The sequence below is a fragment of the Chelmon rostratus genome, chromosome 22, assembly GCF_017976325.1.
Source record: "Chelmon rostratus isolate fCheRos1 chromosome 22, fCheRos1.pri, whole genome shotgun sequence".
In the NCBI taxonomy this organism is placed as follows: Eukaryota; Metazoa; Chordata; class Actinopteri; order Chaetodontiformes; family Chaetodontidae; genus Chelmon; species Chelmon rostratus.
This window is the reverse complement of record NC_055679.1, coordinates 6,929,184-6,946,713: the sequence shown is the minus strand read 5'-3', so window position 1 is coordinate 6,946,713 and position 17,530 is coordinate 6,929,184. Positions and strand designations below refer to the sequence as shown.

The window sequence follows — 17,530 nt, the reverse complement described above, 5'->3', positions numbered from 1 at the left end:
ACTGGAACCAACTTGCTTACAATCACATGAGGGATTCACAGGAAATGATGCATAGAGGTCATCCAGCGCTACGGTTCCTAATTTCATCTCACGGACATCAGCCTCACTGTTAACCAATTGTAGCGTGCAGCTGTGTCAGGGCTGCATTAAGCTACTGTTAACACAAACACAGTTTTCTACTGCAGCTTCACGTTAAACTCTATCAAGTCGCAAAGCACAGGGTGTCACAAGGAAACCCAACGTGTTTGTCACAGAGGTTAGCTGTGACCATGTTCATCAAATTTGCGTCTACAAAACAAATCATTTTCAACATTTTTTGATTGCTGATTCACTTTAAAATATTACAGGGAGTAATGGAACAAGAAAAAGCAGCCACAGTGAGCTGTCAGATGAAGAGCAGAAAGCAACAGGCTGCACATCTCTAACTTCTGAGCAAACCCTTACGTGCCCTGATGCTGTGTGGAAAAATACATTTGCAACATGAAATCAGATTGCGTTTGGTCATCATGGCATGATAAAAAAAGGCCAATCGCTGACTGACTTCTTCATTGAAAAACATTAAAACACATTTGTTTGGCTCTGTTGTAAACAGATAAACCAGTTACTCTTGCTGTACTTCTGACAAAACAGAAATACATTAATAACAGCAACATAATAACAATACAATAGTGTTCGGTATCTAAAGAATTCTTGGACCTGTAGTATCACTTGCTGCTACCACTAGTAACCACAGGTGTTGCCAAATCAACCAAGACTAAAATTGAAATCCTTTCAATGTGCAAACTATGGCTAGTCTTCTCACACTATGTTATGTTGTTTTCCTATATTACCTGTGCTCCAGAAAAGCCATTACACAACACATAAACCCATAATGTCTTGCTACAAGGAACCTTTTGTTTCACCCCACTAATCTCCTTAGCTTTAACGAATGGCAAACTGTACATATAAGCATGTGTTTATCCGTTCTCAGTGCATAACTGAGAATATGATGAATGCACACTCCTGTAGGTCTTTCTTTAGCAGGCTACACTATGAGAAAAATCACATACGGTACAGGAAAGCAGACAAGAGTGCAAAGGAAAATAGAAATAGAATACGCAATAACTAGAGCGCAAGGCAGAGAGCTCAGGACTCCATTTGGTGCTAATGGATTGTCACGCTTCAGTGTTCTCCGAAGTACGATCATACCGACCAGGGATAGGACGTGAGATTGACAGACATGAGAGAAATGGATAACCAAACAGTGTGAAAGGGAGAAGCAGCAGGCAGCTACAAGAAAGGAAAAGGAATAGAAACACTTGAGGTAATGTTAAAAGAAAAAACAACATTACCCAGAGCTACCAATACCCTTTCCCAATCAAGAGCAGAAGGCAACATGTATGAAGGTTCCTCCCCTTCAGTGTCCCCTTACAAAATACCAAGTGGCTGCCATCTTAGGAAGCGCACTGATTGCATTTTTTCTTAACTCTTTGAGCTCATGAAACTGTCACAGCTGTTTCACCTCCTGCAGTGTTTATGTGCAAGCATGTGTTTGTCAGAATCTCAGATCACCACATAGATGTGTAACAGAGAGGAAACATAAAAGGAAAGGAAAATCAAAAAGAGCGATAAAAGAAGAGAAGGGGGGAAAATGAGGAAAGAGAAAGCCGAGACTGATCCAGAAAAGAAGAGCAGGGAATGGCGGGCAGACTCTGAAAGACCAGCTCAGCAGGATGGCGAGAAAAAGGCAGTGATGCCTCTTGAGGTTTTTTTTTTTTTTTTTGCTTAAAGAAAGCGAGGGGGTACGAAAAAACGGAGGACGTAAGGAAAGGGCAAACAGGATGAAAGAAAGGTCCGTGAAGGGAGAGCTCGTCTGGTTAGCATCCTGACTGTGTGACAATGAATCTAGCCCTTTTAGCTCAGGCACAGGCATTGTGAGAGAGGACATAGCCTGAGGTATTCTCTTTCACATGCTCTCTCCCTGTCTCTCACCCACTCTCTAATAGACACACAGTCGAAAGGGAAGGGGGTGGGGGGTTCACAGTCCATTACACACCGGGACTGTCAATGTGCTGCACGGTACAGGACAACCAGTACCCCTCACTGGATACCAGGTTAGACAACCTTGTAAATGTGTGTGAGCTGAGTGGGTGGACTCAGGATAAGCATCATTGCCATCATCTTGCCTCTGCGTCACCCATTCACTCCTCCCCTAGCCTTAGTTTACAGTATACAGACAAATAGTAAATCCATAACTCCAAACTGCAATACATTGGGCAAAGAATTACTATGTTCACCTCACCCTAAAACTACACTGGAACAGTAAGAGAAGCAGATCATTTTATGGCCACCAGCTTGTCACTGGGGGATGCTTCACTATGAGATGGAGTCATGATTTAGGTCTGTGTTTTCACGAATGGGGAGCAAATCCATTGTAACCACATCAACAACAAACTGCAGGATAGGCTATGTGGGTTACATTCAAATTAATTAGAACACATTACAAGTTAGTTTGAATTCATTTGAACTGATTTTTTCTAAAAGGCGACAGCCCTAAACGGTGAGTGCAGGTTTAACAAACATGTTGCTTGAGTATTGTTTAAGTTCACATTGTTAGTAGTCCATCTGGAATCCTGTTTGTGTCCAACTGATAAATGTAAGTCCAACATGCACTCTCATTTTAGCTTTGTTTTGGTCTCCACCAACTCTTGAAAGAAATATCTGGCTCTTTATCTGCTAAATGTTTCACTATGTTCACCAGGTAGTTGCCAATTTTGTCTCCATATTGTTTGGTCCTTGGCAAGTTAAGATGCAGTCGCATTTTTTGACGTTTGCAGGCTGTAAAACAAAAAACAGAGCTGCAAAGTCAGGTGATTATTCTCACTGAGTTCATCCCCTTTGTGGGACCTGTTTTACTCATTAGATTTACTGTAATTGTAAAAATTTGACTATAGCATTGATTTAATTCCATTTAGAGCAAAAAACTAGCCTGACACAGGTTTCCTACATATACATATTTTTTCAGTCAAGCATGTGTTTGGTGTTATGGGATGTGGCCAGCAACTTGGCAATATCACCTCTTGTTGAATCCCCGCAGATACTGCACTGTAGATTGCAAGGATGTGCATGGAGCAAACAACAAATGAACGAATGAATAAATAAATCAATAAATAGACGGTTTGAAGGTGCACTGCTGCTTCATGGCTGCTTCACCGCACAATGTGTCTCTTTGGTGTTACATGGTAGATTGATTAACATTAACTCAGCAGCTGCTTGCTTCCATTATGTTCTTAGTGTTCTTTCAGGATTGCTAACATACACTTACAAAATAAGATGTTACTGTTGTTATTTCCCATTCATTATACATCAGATCACATAGTTATGTTAAGTCTATTCAACCTTGTGTGTTAAATAGTTTCCCCTTATCATTCTGACTTTGTGTATTTCTGTGAAACCAAAGAAAAGTTTGTTTTTACAGAGGCAAGGTAGCTGAGCTGTCCTAAATTTGAAAGGTAAGACAGGATAAAACTCAAAATTTGGCAATGTCGTTGAAATCAATAATAGCAAACATGATATAAAGCAATGGAACCAAACACTGTTCAAAGATGCAATACAGTTCTTTGAACTTTAAGACTGCCAGTCTGCAAGAATTTGCACACATAAACCAAGTGCAATGCACAAAACCAACCGCCTGCAAGACTGTGAAACCACAAGCCAGACTGATATCACAGGATGCTTACAGCTTAAAGCTAATGCACACATTAAGGTCTACTGTAAGAGATGCATTATTACATCACAATCAGACACTTTCTTTCCGAAGAAACCTACAGTAAATGCATTCAACCTCTGCAGGAAGAGCATGAATTCAGCAAAAGCTGTAAGTGCACCCCTCCCAAAAAACAACTAAGATTATGTCCATTGTTACAATAAATGTTTTTTTCTTTTTCTGAGGAAATGAGAAGAGTAAGTGCCAGGATTAGGTGCGAGGAGAGATTTTCATTTGTGCTACAACTGAGTTTAACCAGACCTTTTCATCAAATACAGGAGGCTTCCTGCCACATTCACCATTTGGTATCGAATCAGAGAGGCACCGTGGATAAGAAAATGTAGAAAGAGGCAGCATCTCTACAACACAAAGTCACTACTGCAACACATAGAAGCCTCGCTTTTTCCTCATTGTTGCTTCTTTGCTCTTGGTGCTGTGAACAATCTCACCGCCTACACATACTGTATAACCATGAGCTGAATGCCACAAGTTCAGGGCCTTTCTCAGGGATTCTGGGTATAGGAAATCTCTAACTGAAATTAGAGGTAGGCAAGGCAGCTTGTGGGTAACAAAAAACAGTAAAACACAACGACTGAACACTGAACACAGACTCCAAAAGACCAGAAAGTGTCTGACACTATGATTTGGTCCAGGCCTGGTGTTGTGTGTATTGGCTTCTGTACGTGTGTCTGCATACTCACGTAGGAAATGTTTCTCCAATAAGGCAATTTCCAGGTGACCTTTGACTTCATTGAGTCGGTCTGACTCCGACCTCTGGAAGTCCTGGATGGCCGCAGCCATGGTGGGAGACCCCGAACCAGCCTGTGCACGCACACACACGCATTCATGCACACACCCACATAGACATTTGCATTCACAAACACAGAAAACAAAACAAAGACGGGTTTAGTTTTAGAATTACTTGTCAACAAAATACATACAAGAGAGAACAAGCAAAGATATCTCATATGACCGAACACACACACACACAGACGCACACACACACAAATTAACATGGCACCATGACTCACGCTAACGTTTCCTCCTTTCCTTTAGTCCAGCTGGAGCAAGATGGGAGGAGGAAGGCGAAAAAGAGGAGAATCCCCCTCTTCTGACTACAGCAACACTGATGACTCACACGCCTCTGACTAAGGGCTTTAACCCTGACACACAAAACTAGCAACACAACATGTGTGTAGGTGGACGCCGTGAATGACAATGATTGAGAGGTGACGACTGTGTGCGAGTGGAGAGCAACGAGGGACAAAGTGTGAGGAAGAAAGGGGTGAGTGGGTGGTGGAGGGAGAGGAGAGGAAGGCGCAAAAGGAAAGGAGAGATGGCTGTGCTGGCGGAGGATGAGCGCTGTAGGTTGAGCATCGCTGCACGACTACTGCAAGGGTCCTTTAAAAGACTCCTGCCACACACGCGCACACACACAAGCTGCAGCAGCTTCTCCCTGACAGCAACCAGCGTGGTTTGTGCGTGCCTGCGTCGACACACTGCAATGTCTTTAGCTGGTGTGCTCTCTGCAAAAGAGACACAGCGAGAGAGAGAGAGAGAAAGGAGGAGAGAGGGAGAGAGAGATAGCACAAAACTGACATTGACCTGAAAAAAATGTGCTCCGGAGACAGAGAGATGGAGAGGGTGTCTCTGAATAAAGAAGCACTTCAAAGAAAACAAACGAGAGAAGGAGTGTACGAGAATTAAATGGAGGCAGGGGGATGAAAGACGAAGACAGAAGAGGAGAGACGAGGAGGACGTGGAAGAAATGACCAGAGCGGACGGTGGGAGTGAAATGAAGTTCTGCTGCATCGCCAGCGCTCAGCTTCAATGTTCTTGGGCTTGAATTTTGAAAGCTTTTTCAAAACATCAAATCGCTGGTGGTTTGGTCCGAGGACGGTATATAACATAAATACACCTTCATGTTGTGTAATGCAGTCGTCAGCTCTCAGTCACAACCTCCTGGTAATCAAAAGTAGGTCAAGCCCTGACGTCACCCTGGACGATTATCGGCTGATTAATTATTGTGTTCCCCCTCTCCCTCTGTCATGACTGTAGCTGATGTGAGCCTAGGAATCTCTCTGTGTCCTGCTGTAACACTCCGCCATCTTTTCTATGTCTGAAACAGTTATATTTCTGAATGCTGTGTTTCAGCAAAGAAAAACGAGTAGACATGACCGGAAAAGCTGAAGCAAACAAATGAAAATCATCATCTTATGGAATACTTAAAGCATCATTATTACGATAGGGAGAGCTACTTTGCTTTACACTCACTCTTTGCATATCTATCATTTAGTTGTTGTTCTGCTGAAGGTTCACATCTTTAAGAGCAGAGCTGATCATAAACTCTTCTGTAAGAGGTGAACAGATGTTGCCACACATTTTCTGCATTATGAATCTACATTGCAGATAAACCACAAATCAACAACCCTGGTTCTTTCTGTAATGTCTAGAAGGTGAACTGTAATCATACCAGCACAAAAGAACACAAAAAATAAAACAAAATTAGACCAAGCTCTGTACCTCTGTTCTTCAAGTTAGCAATTTCCTGCTGCAAATCTTTAAGGAAGCTTTCATTGTGACTCTGTTCTGTCCTGCAGAACTTCAGTGAGTTTGCTGGCTTTTCTGCATGGAGACAGTGAAGATCTTAATGCTGCCTGCCACCTCTTTCTTTGCCTCTAGTTTAGGGATTTCTACTGACTGATCTCCCTAACCTCCTGATAACACCCCTCAGTCATCTGCTGTTCTTGTCATATGATCATTTTCTCTCCTCATTCCACTCGTCCTCTCTCTGTGCTCAGCCTCTACAGGGACATTGTCCATGGTTTGTATGGTTGGCTCAGTACAGAACTGACACAGAAATTTCTGTTTTATCCTGGAGAACAGCTCTTGGGATCTCAAATGCTTTTTACATCCTCATTCCTCTATGTAGTGAAAGTGCCTGTGCTTTTTAAGCCTGCAGCTTTCTCATGAGGCTCGATGGGAGTCTCACAGTGGGAGGGGGAAATACAGAAGGTGTGATTTCAAGGCCTTGTTCTGCTCATAAACACACATAACACAAGAGACCTTCTTCATGCTTGGCAGATTGTTGGTTCGAGCAGGCTGGTGGTGGTAGTCCTTTTTGATCAGCCATGTCCAATAATTAACAGAAAGCGATTCTCACAAAATGGACACTGGTGTGTTATAAAATGTGTGGCTGTAAAGACGTCCCGACCAACAGAGCATATTAACTGCTTCAAAAGGAGCCAGATGAAGCCATTCACAAAGCAGAACAGTCAGCGGAATTTATGATTAGAATCTGTGAATATCAGGCGTTTGTGGCACATCACGCTGCATTACTAGTATGCTAACAGTATTGAGAAAAAACATTTAAATTGTCTAAAACGAGGATATCAGGGGGGAATGATGAATCCCCTGCTGATGGCTGACAATTCTGGCAATGTAACCAATAATGCTGTTATACTCTTCTTGACAGACATTATCTGAACTGCCTGTTCTACTTTCACTTTTTTATTTTCCCTCCACTGAAATCATACACCCCCCTAGTCCCTCACCCGATCTGATTTCCTGTAAGCCTGTGATTTCCTGACTTGTATAATGCTGGGCATATCAAAACCTTAACACATTCAGCTGAGAGGTATGCTCAAACCAGGCGATGCTCAGACGATTCTCACCACACACCAAAAATCAGAACCACCTCAGGGATTTAGCTCTTCATACAGTTAGCCGGTAAATTTAAACCTACATTGTATTTACTCTGGAGTGGCTACTAGGTCACAGCTGTAACAAAAAACAAACAAACTTGACTTTAGTTTACATTTCAATAGAGAGATTACTGTTCAGAACCATAATCCAAAGACATAACTGTAGAGAACTGTTTTAGGATTTTTCTGCCATTGTAGAATTGATCTTTACCCTGAACTATGAAACTGAAAAAGATAAAAAGACTTGATTCTAAATCCTAAGGGTATACAGGATATACACAACAGGAACAGGAGGGTATTTTTGCATTATTTTGTGCTTTGTCTTGGGTTGCATTGCATCACCATCTAAATGTGCTTCAGATAAATGAAAGGATCACACAAAGTATGACAAACGTGGGGAGGAAGCCACCTGATCTAGCAGAAAAAATGGGTGGAGGCCAATGAGGTCGCATGCAGTCGTCTGTGCAATGACTGAACACCATCTGCTCAGTGACATTCTACCTATTTAGTATGGATGACACAAGCTAGTTTGTCAAAAAAAAGTCTCTGTGCATGTATTCTGCAGGCAAAGGGCACACTCTGTCCTCCTATTAACAGATGAGGTAATGAAGGTGAGGTTGAGAGCTAGGTCATGTGATCTGATCCTGGAGAGTGGCGAGATATCAATGCAGTCTGGGTGGGCTGCAGTGTGCCAGTAGGAGCCTTTGAAGGGCACTACACAGGGAAGATGAGATTTCTGCCAAACAGATATTGACTGCAACTGCATCTTTTGTGGGAGAAAGTGGATGCTTTATGTATGTATGTGTATGCATATGTATGTGTGTGTGTCCCAGCAGGGATAAGAGCTAGCTTGGTCTATTTTGGGGCTTTGGAGTGTGACTCATCAGTGCTGTGATGTGGGCGATGCCTTCCCAGTGGGCTTGTGCTCACGCAGACAAACACCAGTGCACACACTGACAGACAAACATCAACTCACAAATACACACTTGTGCACATACATGCAAATACAGAAACATGTTGCTCGTGCCCACAGAGGATGCTACGAGGAGCCATCGTCAGCTAGATCACTAATTTAAAAAAATATTGCTGCAAAACCGAATGAAAAAGCCATAATTTAACATTGTTTTATTCCTATGTGGGTACACTTAGGCCTGTTATGATCTAATGATGTATTTGGTCTCTAAGTACCACTCATTCACCACCGGGTGTCGTGCAGCTTTGAATGGGGAGTCATATCAACTGTCTATTTGAGGAGAAACAAAGAGAGAAAATGAAGGTGTGATAGAGTTTCCTTGGGCCTTCATTCCGGAAATGATACAATCAAGTGACTAATCCAGTGTTTGTTATCCGAGTATCTTCCTATCAATGCATGAGCAAGATGATGACGGCAATACTGCTGTTTTAGTCAACCACGTGGATGAGAGAGAGCTGCAGATTCCATGAAATATGAACACTGTCCCACTAGTGTGGGAGGAAGAAATACCAGAAATCATGATGTGGATTGTTTTGTCACGGCTGTTGAGCTCTCTTCATCCTGTCCATCTCCTCTCCTCTGGACATCTCAGGGTCCAGCCGTCTGAGGCTCGATTGCTGTCCTCTAGGCTCCTTTATCACTTTCTCTGCTTTAATCTTTTCTCCCCTTCCATTTTTCATCCCCTTCCTGCTATCCGGTATCTGTGCATCTCACCACTGCTTTCACTATTTCTGCTGCTGATTCTCATCTCTGTTTTCCCTATTTATTGCTGTCATCATCTCCTTTTTTCTTTATCATGACAACCAAGTCGTCCATCTTTCTTCCCCTCTCTTTGGAGTATAACTAAAAACAGGTGGGATTAAATAAAACGACATAGTGTCATTCTTGTGTCCTTAACATTTATTAAGACATAAAACAACATCAGAACGGTGGAACAGCTGCTACTGCATATCCCCCTCCCTCTGCTGGTTTGTGTCATTCTGAGGTCAGAGTATCTTTTTCAGATGGAATAATTAATGCGTACATTAAAAAAACCTGCCATGTGTGTGTGTCCTAGCCAGTCAAGGCTAAATGCATATATGTAAGACAAAAGCAAGATAACATTTACTTTATGGGAAGGGAAGGACATAAACCTCGGTAAAATTAAGGAAAAAAAAAAGGCTTAAAAGCAGAAGAAACAAACAGGAAAATAAAAAATAATAATAATAAAATCACCTTTCTCCATAAAACACGATTAACCGCAAATGCGGCTCCAAATCAAAAGCCCAGGCCAAACACACACTCATGCAAGTATGCAGGATGAGCACTCACAGGGTCTCGCAGGAGGTCCTCTGTGTCTCGCAGAGCTGCTCTGGGCTTCAGCTGCATGTCGTCGCTACATTCGTTGTCGGAGGCGGGTGGCGACTCGGCCAGATCCGGGAAGTCGTCTCTCGTCCTGGGGCCTCGGAAGCGGATCTTGTCCAGGCGCTTTAGCATGGTCAACACCGCGCACCTGGGCTTTACCTTAACATGGCGGACGGCAACCCTGTGGGGACACAAAACACAGGGGTTATTGTTAAAGTGACTGTATAGGTTAAAACCGAATATGTAAAAAATTATTGTAATCTCATCTATGAATGAACAAATATATATATATATACTGTATATGTTTCTTTCATTTGCCAAAAAGTCATTTATTAACAGAGAAATAATCTCTTTTAAACAAATCAAGCTGATAAACAATCCTGAGAATGTTTTGTGCTATTTAAGTGGGCCCAGGTCTCCAGGACCCAAAAGGAACATCAGGAATAAGGGGAACCTAGTTTTAGGATAACCTAGAACAAAACATACAATCTCCTTTACATTTCATGGCAATCCATCCACTACTTGTTGAGTATTTTAGTCTGAAGCAAAGTGGTGGAATGATTGACCCACAGACCTACATTCCCACCCCTACAGCCAAACTTCTAGCATGGCTTAAAACAACTGCCATCTTGTGTTGTGTATTAAAACTTCTCATTTCCACCTCCAAAAATTACTCTCTTGAAGTTCAGTATTAACAGTTACTTCAATTTTAAAAAAACAAAAAAAAACAGTGTCTGTGATGACATCAACTATTTCTGGTAGGTGTCACAATTCTTTTGCATTTTATTCTGGAACGCATCTCAAAGCTTGAACTGCGAGTACTGCAAACTCTCTGTTCACCCCTGTCTGAAGTTGCCCAACAACTCCACCCATTTTAACTCCCCTTTCTGCCCATAGCTAATTTTCCCCAAGGGAACATATGACATTACACAAGCCAAACTCAAACAATGACAAGGTTAGAGCTTCATTAGCATTAAAGGTTAGAGTTCTGCTCTCCCTTTTGGCCTACACAGGATGATGGAAGCAGTAACCCTGTTAGAGCCATGACAACCACATCCTTTCAGTCCTCTGACAAACAGTTGACAGCAGCAGATCTGCTGGCCCCATTTATTGATTTCATTTCCATGGCGGGAACGGTGGCAGTGGTTGTGAGAGGTTGTGAAAGGCTTAATGGTTGTGTTTTGGTATCAAGGGCCGAGAGTAACATCAAGTAATGATGACAGATAGAACGGGGAGCTGGATGTGTCATCATACAGGGAGTCACAGGAGTCAAGCTGCTGCAGCGTTTCCTCTGCATTCAGCAGCAGTAGTCTGATACTGCAGTAAAATGAATCCCACTGATAGAAACAAAACACAGACAGGATAAATGACCTCCTTAATGCCCACCATAAGTAAGCCAATACAAGCCAACTACAGTACAAATGAGAAATAGATCATGATTAGGATCGAAATGAGAGCCAGTTTTAAACGACAACAGGTGGTAAACTGTTCCTAGCAAAGCATTTGCAAGCAAATGCTAACGATGGTCCCCTCGCTGCTGTTACTGGTAGGTAAATGTCCGCAGCCTATTAAATTCTGACTGCACCCAAAGTGTAGACTTTATAGCTAGCACTGCCATTATGTCTTGTCTTTGAATGAGACATGCTGACTGAATGAAACAACAAGAATCCCTTGTAGTACTAGTACTACAACTATTACTATTACTAGGTCATTCCTGACTTGACCGAATGCACTGTCAAAAAATTGTCAAAATCATCCATCATCCTTTGCAGCAGCTGAGCACTGAGCCACAGAATGTGTGGTCAACATGACAGTGTTGTTTTTTGACAGCTGTGATTTGTCATTTGGGACGGGATTAAGTGAGAGAAAGCACTGATCTCACTGATCATCTTGGGACTTCAGGAGCATCTTGGCTGCAGCTGGGTGTGCAAATCTGACAATGACAACAAATAAACTTCAATAGTGATTTTGGGGTGTCTTAATCAGGCAACCAAAATACACTATTCCTACATTCACATTGTTACAGAATAGATTTACAAGGAAAATATCAATAAATGCATACACAAATAACAATTTTAAGGAGAAACACATGTAGACTAATTCTGTTTCTACATTCTGTTTTGTCATGTGAGAGGACGGGAAAAAAATAAGTGGTTAAATAGTGGTAACTGTCCTACACAGTATGCTTGAAAGGAAAGGACGTTCTTTTATCTTGACTCTCCTTTCGTTGCATCTCTTCTCACATCAGACAAATAAACAGACAGTTTGGAATTAAATCAGCAAAAGGTTTTTGTGCATGAACTTAAAACACATTTTTAGTTCCTCATGTAGACAACCCACCCACATGGGGTAACCACATACAAGTGGCAAATACAGAGGTGACTGGTGGGTTGATCTTTCTTAGCTGAGGGGTGAGTGGAAACGTGGTGAGTGGCAGCTTAATAAACACTTCCCTTCTCTTGTCAAGACACCTGTCACAACGAAATCCGTTCTCACAATAACCGCCTGACTTCACATGCAACCTGCTCAGTGCTACAGCTCAGGGAGCCTCTGGTCAGCTCAAAAAAACCTACAGCTACCTACCACAAAATCAAGCTCTAACAATAGTGATTAATAAGAGCATCAGTTTTAAGACATTTGATGTTTCGAAACCCACCTCAGAAATTCACATTTTCATTGCGAGTTCCATTGATAAAATGAAATAAACAACACTTGACTCAGTCTTTAAACAATATATATGAAACACAGCCATAATCAGTATAAACTAAGATCATATTTTAGAGCACATTACTTGTTTCTATGCTATTCTCTGCTTCTTTTCACTGTGGTGTTCTTCAGACTGCCTCTCCTTTATTTATCTCCTTCTTTTAAGTATGTGCTTCCTCAGTCCAGAGGCAGTTTCTACCACAACACCATCTTAAATAGGAGGATGAAAAGATGAAAAGAGGACAGGAGGAGGAGGAGGAGGAGGAGGAGGAGGACGGGGCTTAAGCTCAAGGTCTGATCACTCTGTGAATGTTGCTGAGGGAATGTGCACAAACAAGCCTCTTGATGCATTTGCGCAGTTATGTACAAACACAAACACACCGCCATCCACCTTTACCTAATCATAAGTCACTGTTAATACACAAGCTAGGGCACAGGCTGGTGCAGTCACAAAACATAACCAAGAGGCAAAAATATGCACACACGTGCACATAAGACAAAACAACTGTGTAGCAAAACACACACGTGGATGGATAGTGTTTGTTTATTTCTGCATACATTAGTTAAGGGTGAGTAGCTTTACAAGCCTGGTGTGTACTGTGTATCTACTGTACAAGCCTGATATACTGTACCTGAGTGTGTTAGTGTGTGTGCTTACGCCTGTCTGAGTAATCTTCTGCTAATGACCTGGAGTAGCTGGAGGTTACTCTTGGTCACACAGGTCACACTCACTGCAACAGCCAACCACAGTCATTCATGCTAAGAGGCAGTCTAATGCCCTTTGGCCAACATCAGCGTTTCTTACAACACGCGACAGTCGAGTTAAAAATGGAATCATCAAACACTCCAACTGTAGTTTATACTCGAGCTGAAATTATTAGATGATGCAAAGAAAATTAATCAGCAACTATTTTGATAATCAGTGTAGCATTTAAGCCATGACAGTATGTGAAAAACGTAGTAAACACAGGATGGTTCCAGCTTCCAAAGTGTGACAATTTGAAACTTTTGTGTTATATTTTCTATCACTGATAATTGACTAGATGTTGGTCATGGACTGTTTGTCATCTTTCCCGCTGGGAAATTATGCATTTTCTGATGTTTTATAGACAAGACAACTGGTTGATTAGTTGAGAAAATAATCTGCAGATTCATTAACAAAAATATGTTTAGTGCAGCCCTAGTTTCTACAATAATACGTAATACAAAATTGGCAACAAACAATCAATTGAAATGTCCACTGTTGGTCAGTAAAATTCAAGACAAAAGATGGGAAATAATTTTGTTTAAATTAAATAAGAACAATAAAGGTTAATAAGTAAAATTACAGTTGGGCTGCAACTAAAGGTTTGTTATCAATTCACCTAGTTATGTAACTTTCTGTTGACGGAGTTTTCAATTAATTGACTAAGTAATGAGTGTCATTAGAGTCATCACATTCTTTTATGTGTTACTATAAGCACATGGATACTTTCAGCTGAGAATCAGTGTGGTTGTGTTATATTGGACACTGAATGGTAGGCTAATAAACCATAATATTCTCAGCTGTGTACAAACACACTCATCTTACATTAATAACTATTCAAGTGGCTTCACTATCATCCCTGGCCATCTACATCTATCGGAGGATGACACAGTATAGCCACATGACATGTGAGTTGTCCTTTCTATAGAATCTGCATTCAAAATTAATGCATAAAAGGGATGGGGGGGGGGGGGGGGGGGGGGGGGTACAACATGGGCTAGAGCACTCACACAAGTAGGCCACTTACTGTACAAGCGTATTTTCTTTGGGCAGTGAGATTTTCTTTGGGCAGTGAGATTTTGTTTCAGAGAAACAGAAAGTTTGAAAAAAAAAAAAAAAAAAAAAAGGTGTTCAATAGAAATGCCACAATGTCGTGTTTCCGCTGTGATGACTGATGCAAACCTCGTTTCCTTTTACAGGTGCTCTACCTCGAATGTGTTGCATAAACCACATAAGACCATCCTGTCATCACCATCCATGGGGCTTGTTTCTCTAGAAACAAGGCTCAGAATAGCAAGTGACTCTGCTGTAGAGCTAATCTAAACTTCGACAGGGTTCATAAGACACTGTGACACAGAGAGAGAGATGACTTTTAAAAATCTCATTTAACAGCGTGGACTCAAATGTTCTAAGGAGTAGCTTCAACTTTTGTTTCGCTCACTTTTCTGCATTCATAATGAAGTGACAGATGGTCAGAAGAAAAAAAAAATCAGGCTACTGCCATGCTGAATAATATCTGTTTGTAATGAAACGAAGTATGCTGCCAGGTGCCATTCTAACAGAGGACAAAACAATAATGCTTGGTAGAAGCAGCTACTGAGTATCCACATTCTTATGAAAAGAAACTTTGCTTTTTTCTTTTCAATCTGGACCCTATTTTCCCATGTGACTAATATATACAACAATTTTTGAAATTGGTCCAGTTTTGAGTGAGGGCACTGCAGTAAACAGCCATGAAGCAAGCTGCAATGTAATCGTTCCAGGCAATTCACCATCAATGAACGTCCATTCTGTTTGTCAATGTGTCTAACCAGATCTGGCACAAACATCTTGTTCTGAAGTCTTGTGAGAGGTGACTTATTATATACTTGTTTGTTGAAATCAGCTAAATATTCAGCCATGACATTGAAACTCTGAGTTTTCTGCACTCCAACACTGCAAACTCTTTCTGGCATTCCCCTCTCCAACTCTCACTCACATTTCCACCAATGCCTTTTTGAAACACCACATTGTTGGAAAACAAGACTTCTCCTTGAGCAAGACTTGGTAAGACACAATAACAGACAGACTGGATCAGGTGACTGGGAAAGAAGAACATTTCATTTCTCTGTAGTGTCCTTTCCATGATGTTGTCACACTTAAAACAACAATCTGAGCCTGTCAGTGGCAAAAACAAACACTTTTAGTCGATGCAGTTGCCCGGAAGGATTATATTGCTGCCCATTTTGTGGCTGCAGATCTCTCACTTAGACACAAAAACATGGGAAAATAGGGCCCATGTTAAAAAATACCAAAGCTTCCCTTGAAGAACACAGTCTCAATCTGCATACACATTGTTACTGTAAATGTTTTCATCAAGCCTCTTATTTTCATTTGATGTCAACCCTGGGGATGGAGCAGGAAGGAGGAGGGAGAGTGGAGATATGAACTCTAATTAGACCTATTAGACATATTCTGCTCTGTTTGTAGTTGGAGGCTAAACAAGGGCCTCACTAGAGTCCCAGTCAACAAATTTGGACACAAGAATAATAAAGTAATCCTAGGGACAAGTTGAATGCATTAGCTTTTATCTAGCCCACTAATGCAACCCTCTGGGCAACATGGAGCTGGTTGAACAAAAATAAAAGTCAGTAATGGAATGCATTTTTCAAGGCCAACATCATGTCCATGTTACTTCTTGTCAGTGCAGCCTTTGAATAATTGCTGTCAGTTTGTGTTTTTGACATGATAAGTCATGTGAATGGTATCCAGAGCTGGAACCATCAATCCATTAACCTAGTACTTGTCAAATATTAAATCAATCGGCAACTTGAAAATCTAAATTCTCTGATTCCAGCTTCTTAAATGTGAATATTTCCAGGTTTTGTTTACTGCTCCATGACAGTAAACTGAATATCTTTGGATTCTGGACAAAACACAACATTTGAGGATGTCATGTTTGGCTTTGGGAAACATTTTTCACCATTTTTCTGACATTTTATAGACCAAACAACCAACAGATTAATAGAAAAAATAATCTACAGATTAATTGACAATGAAAATAATCTTTACTTGCAGCCTTAATGGCATGTTTGCCATTTATGTTGTTAGAAACACAGCTGAAGTTGTAATCATCATGCAAAGACAGTACCAACAAAAGTACTCTGCTGTGGTGCTTTCAAGGCTGGACTGACTGATATTAGCAAACATGAGTGTTCTGGCCTCCTGCTTTAGGGCACAGTCAGACCACAGCTGGCGAGGTTACATTCACTGACACGCTGTAACAAAACTTTGTTGCTGTTGCCCTCCATTCCTGCCCTTGCACTCACTGCCTTCAATGCAGCAGCCCTCCTACTCTGCTGCTATCGTTTCACCACGCAGTTATATAAACAAGGATATAAACAATCAATACTTCCTGAACAACTGGTCAATCTGCCCCGTCAAACTGGACAGACAGTGTTGACTCGGGTCAAAGTGGAACCAAATTTGATCTCTGTGTGAGGGGAACAGGAAACAAACGCCTGTCTCCACTTCCCCACTAACATCAGCGGGAAATTAATCTTCCTTTGACAGCAACTGTTAAAAAAAAAGTGCTCTCAAATCAGAGGCGTCCGAGCTCCCCACTGTCTGTGAACACACCACAGGAGCACTTTTAAAATCCTGATGCACTTTCAGGCGCCTTAGCAACTTTGACAAGACGCAAAATAAGGTGTGGTGAACAATGTCTGTGATAACAAAAGACTCCAGGCCAAGTTTCAATTCTGCAAGTTCATTTGCATCGTGCAACTTGTCATGAATGAAACACGGAATCAATGGGTGCCCAAAATTCATTGAGAGACGTGAACGCACAGTAGCTAGGCTATACAGTAACGGGGCTACTTGGTGCGTTTAAGGGTAAAACACAGAAAACCCGAAACGGTCCTTTGATAAGCAGCAATGGACGCTGTTTTTCTGTTTCTTTTAACTGTATTAACAGCGGGCGGCCGTTAGACTTGGCTGTACACGACAAGCTAAAGGCCAAATTGCTTTGTTTAACACAAATGCGTCCGTTACACGCTATTTTGGCAACAGAGTGAGTCAGCGAGTGAATTAAACACCAGAGTTTGACGTTAGGCCTCGAGTTAACGGCTTCAAAAGCCGTCAAACGGTCCGACATTTTTTTTTATCTGTAACATATGGAAACACGACGTGAAAACCAAATAAGTCGCATTTCTGGACGACCCCGAAGAAGAGACAGCGGGGTAGACAGTTGACATAAAACAATACATTATTTTTTTTTAATTCATTTTAACAATGGAGATTAAAATAACGTGATAAAGAGAAAAAAACAAGTC

General features: G+C 41.4%; 1 protein-coding gene across 2 annotated transcripts in view; it reads right to left on the bottom strand.

Moving 5' to 3' along the window:
* Positions 1 to 17,530, bottom strand: part of gramd4a (GRAM domain containing 4a) — a 46,672-nt gene that overhangs the window by 28,787 nt on the left and 355 nt on the right. For both annotated transcript variants that reach the window (XM_041964081.1, XM_041964082.1), the window contains exons 2-3: positions 9,734 to 9,947; positions 4,447 to 4,567 (exon numbers count right to left, since the gene is read on the bottom strand). In XM_041964081.1, coding sequence (XP_041820015.1) covers positions 4,447 to 4,567; positions 9,734 to 9,947 — 335 coding nt within the window. The remainder of the gene's footprint in view (positions 1 to 4,446; positions 4,568 to 9,733; positions 9,948 to 17,530) is intronic.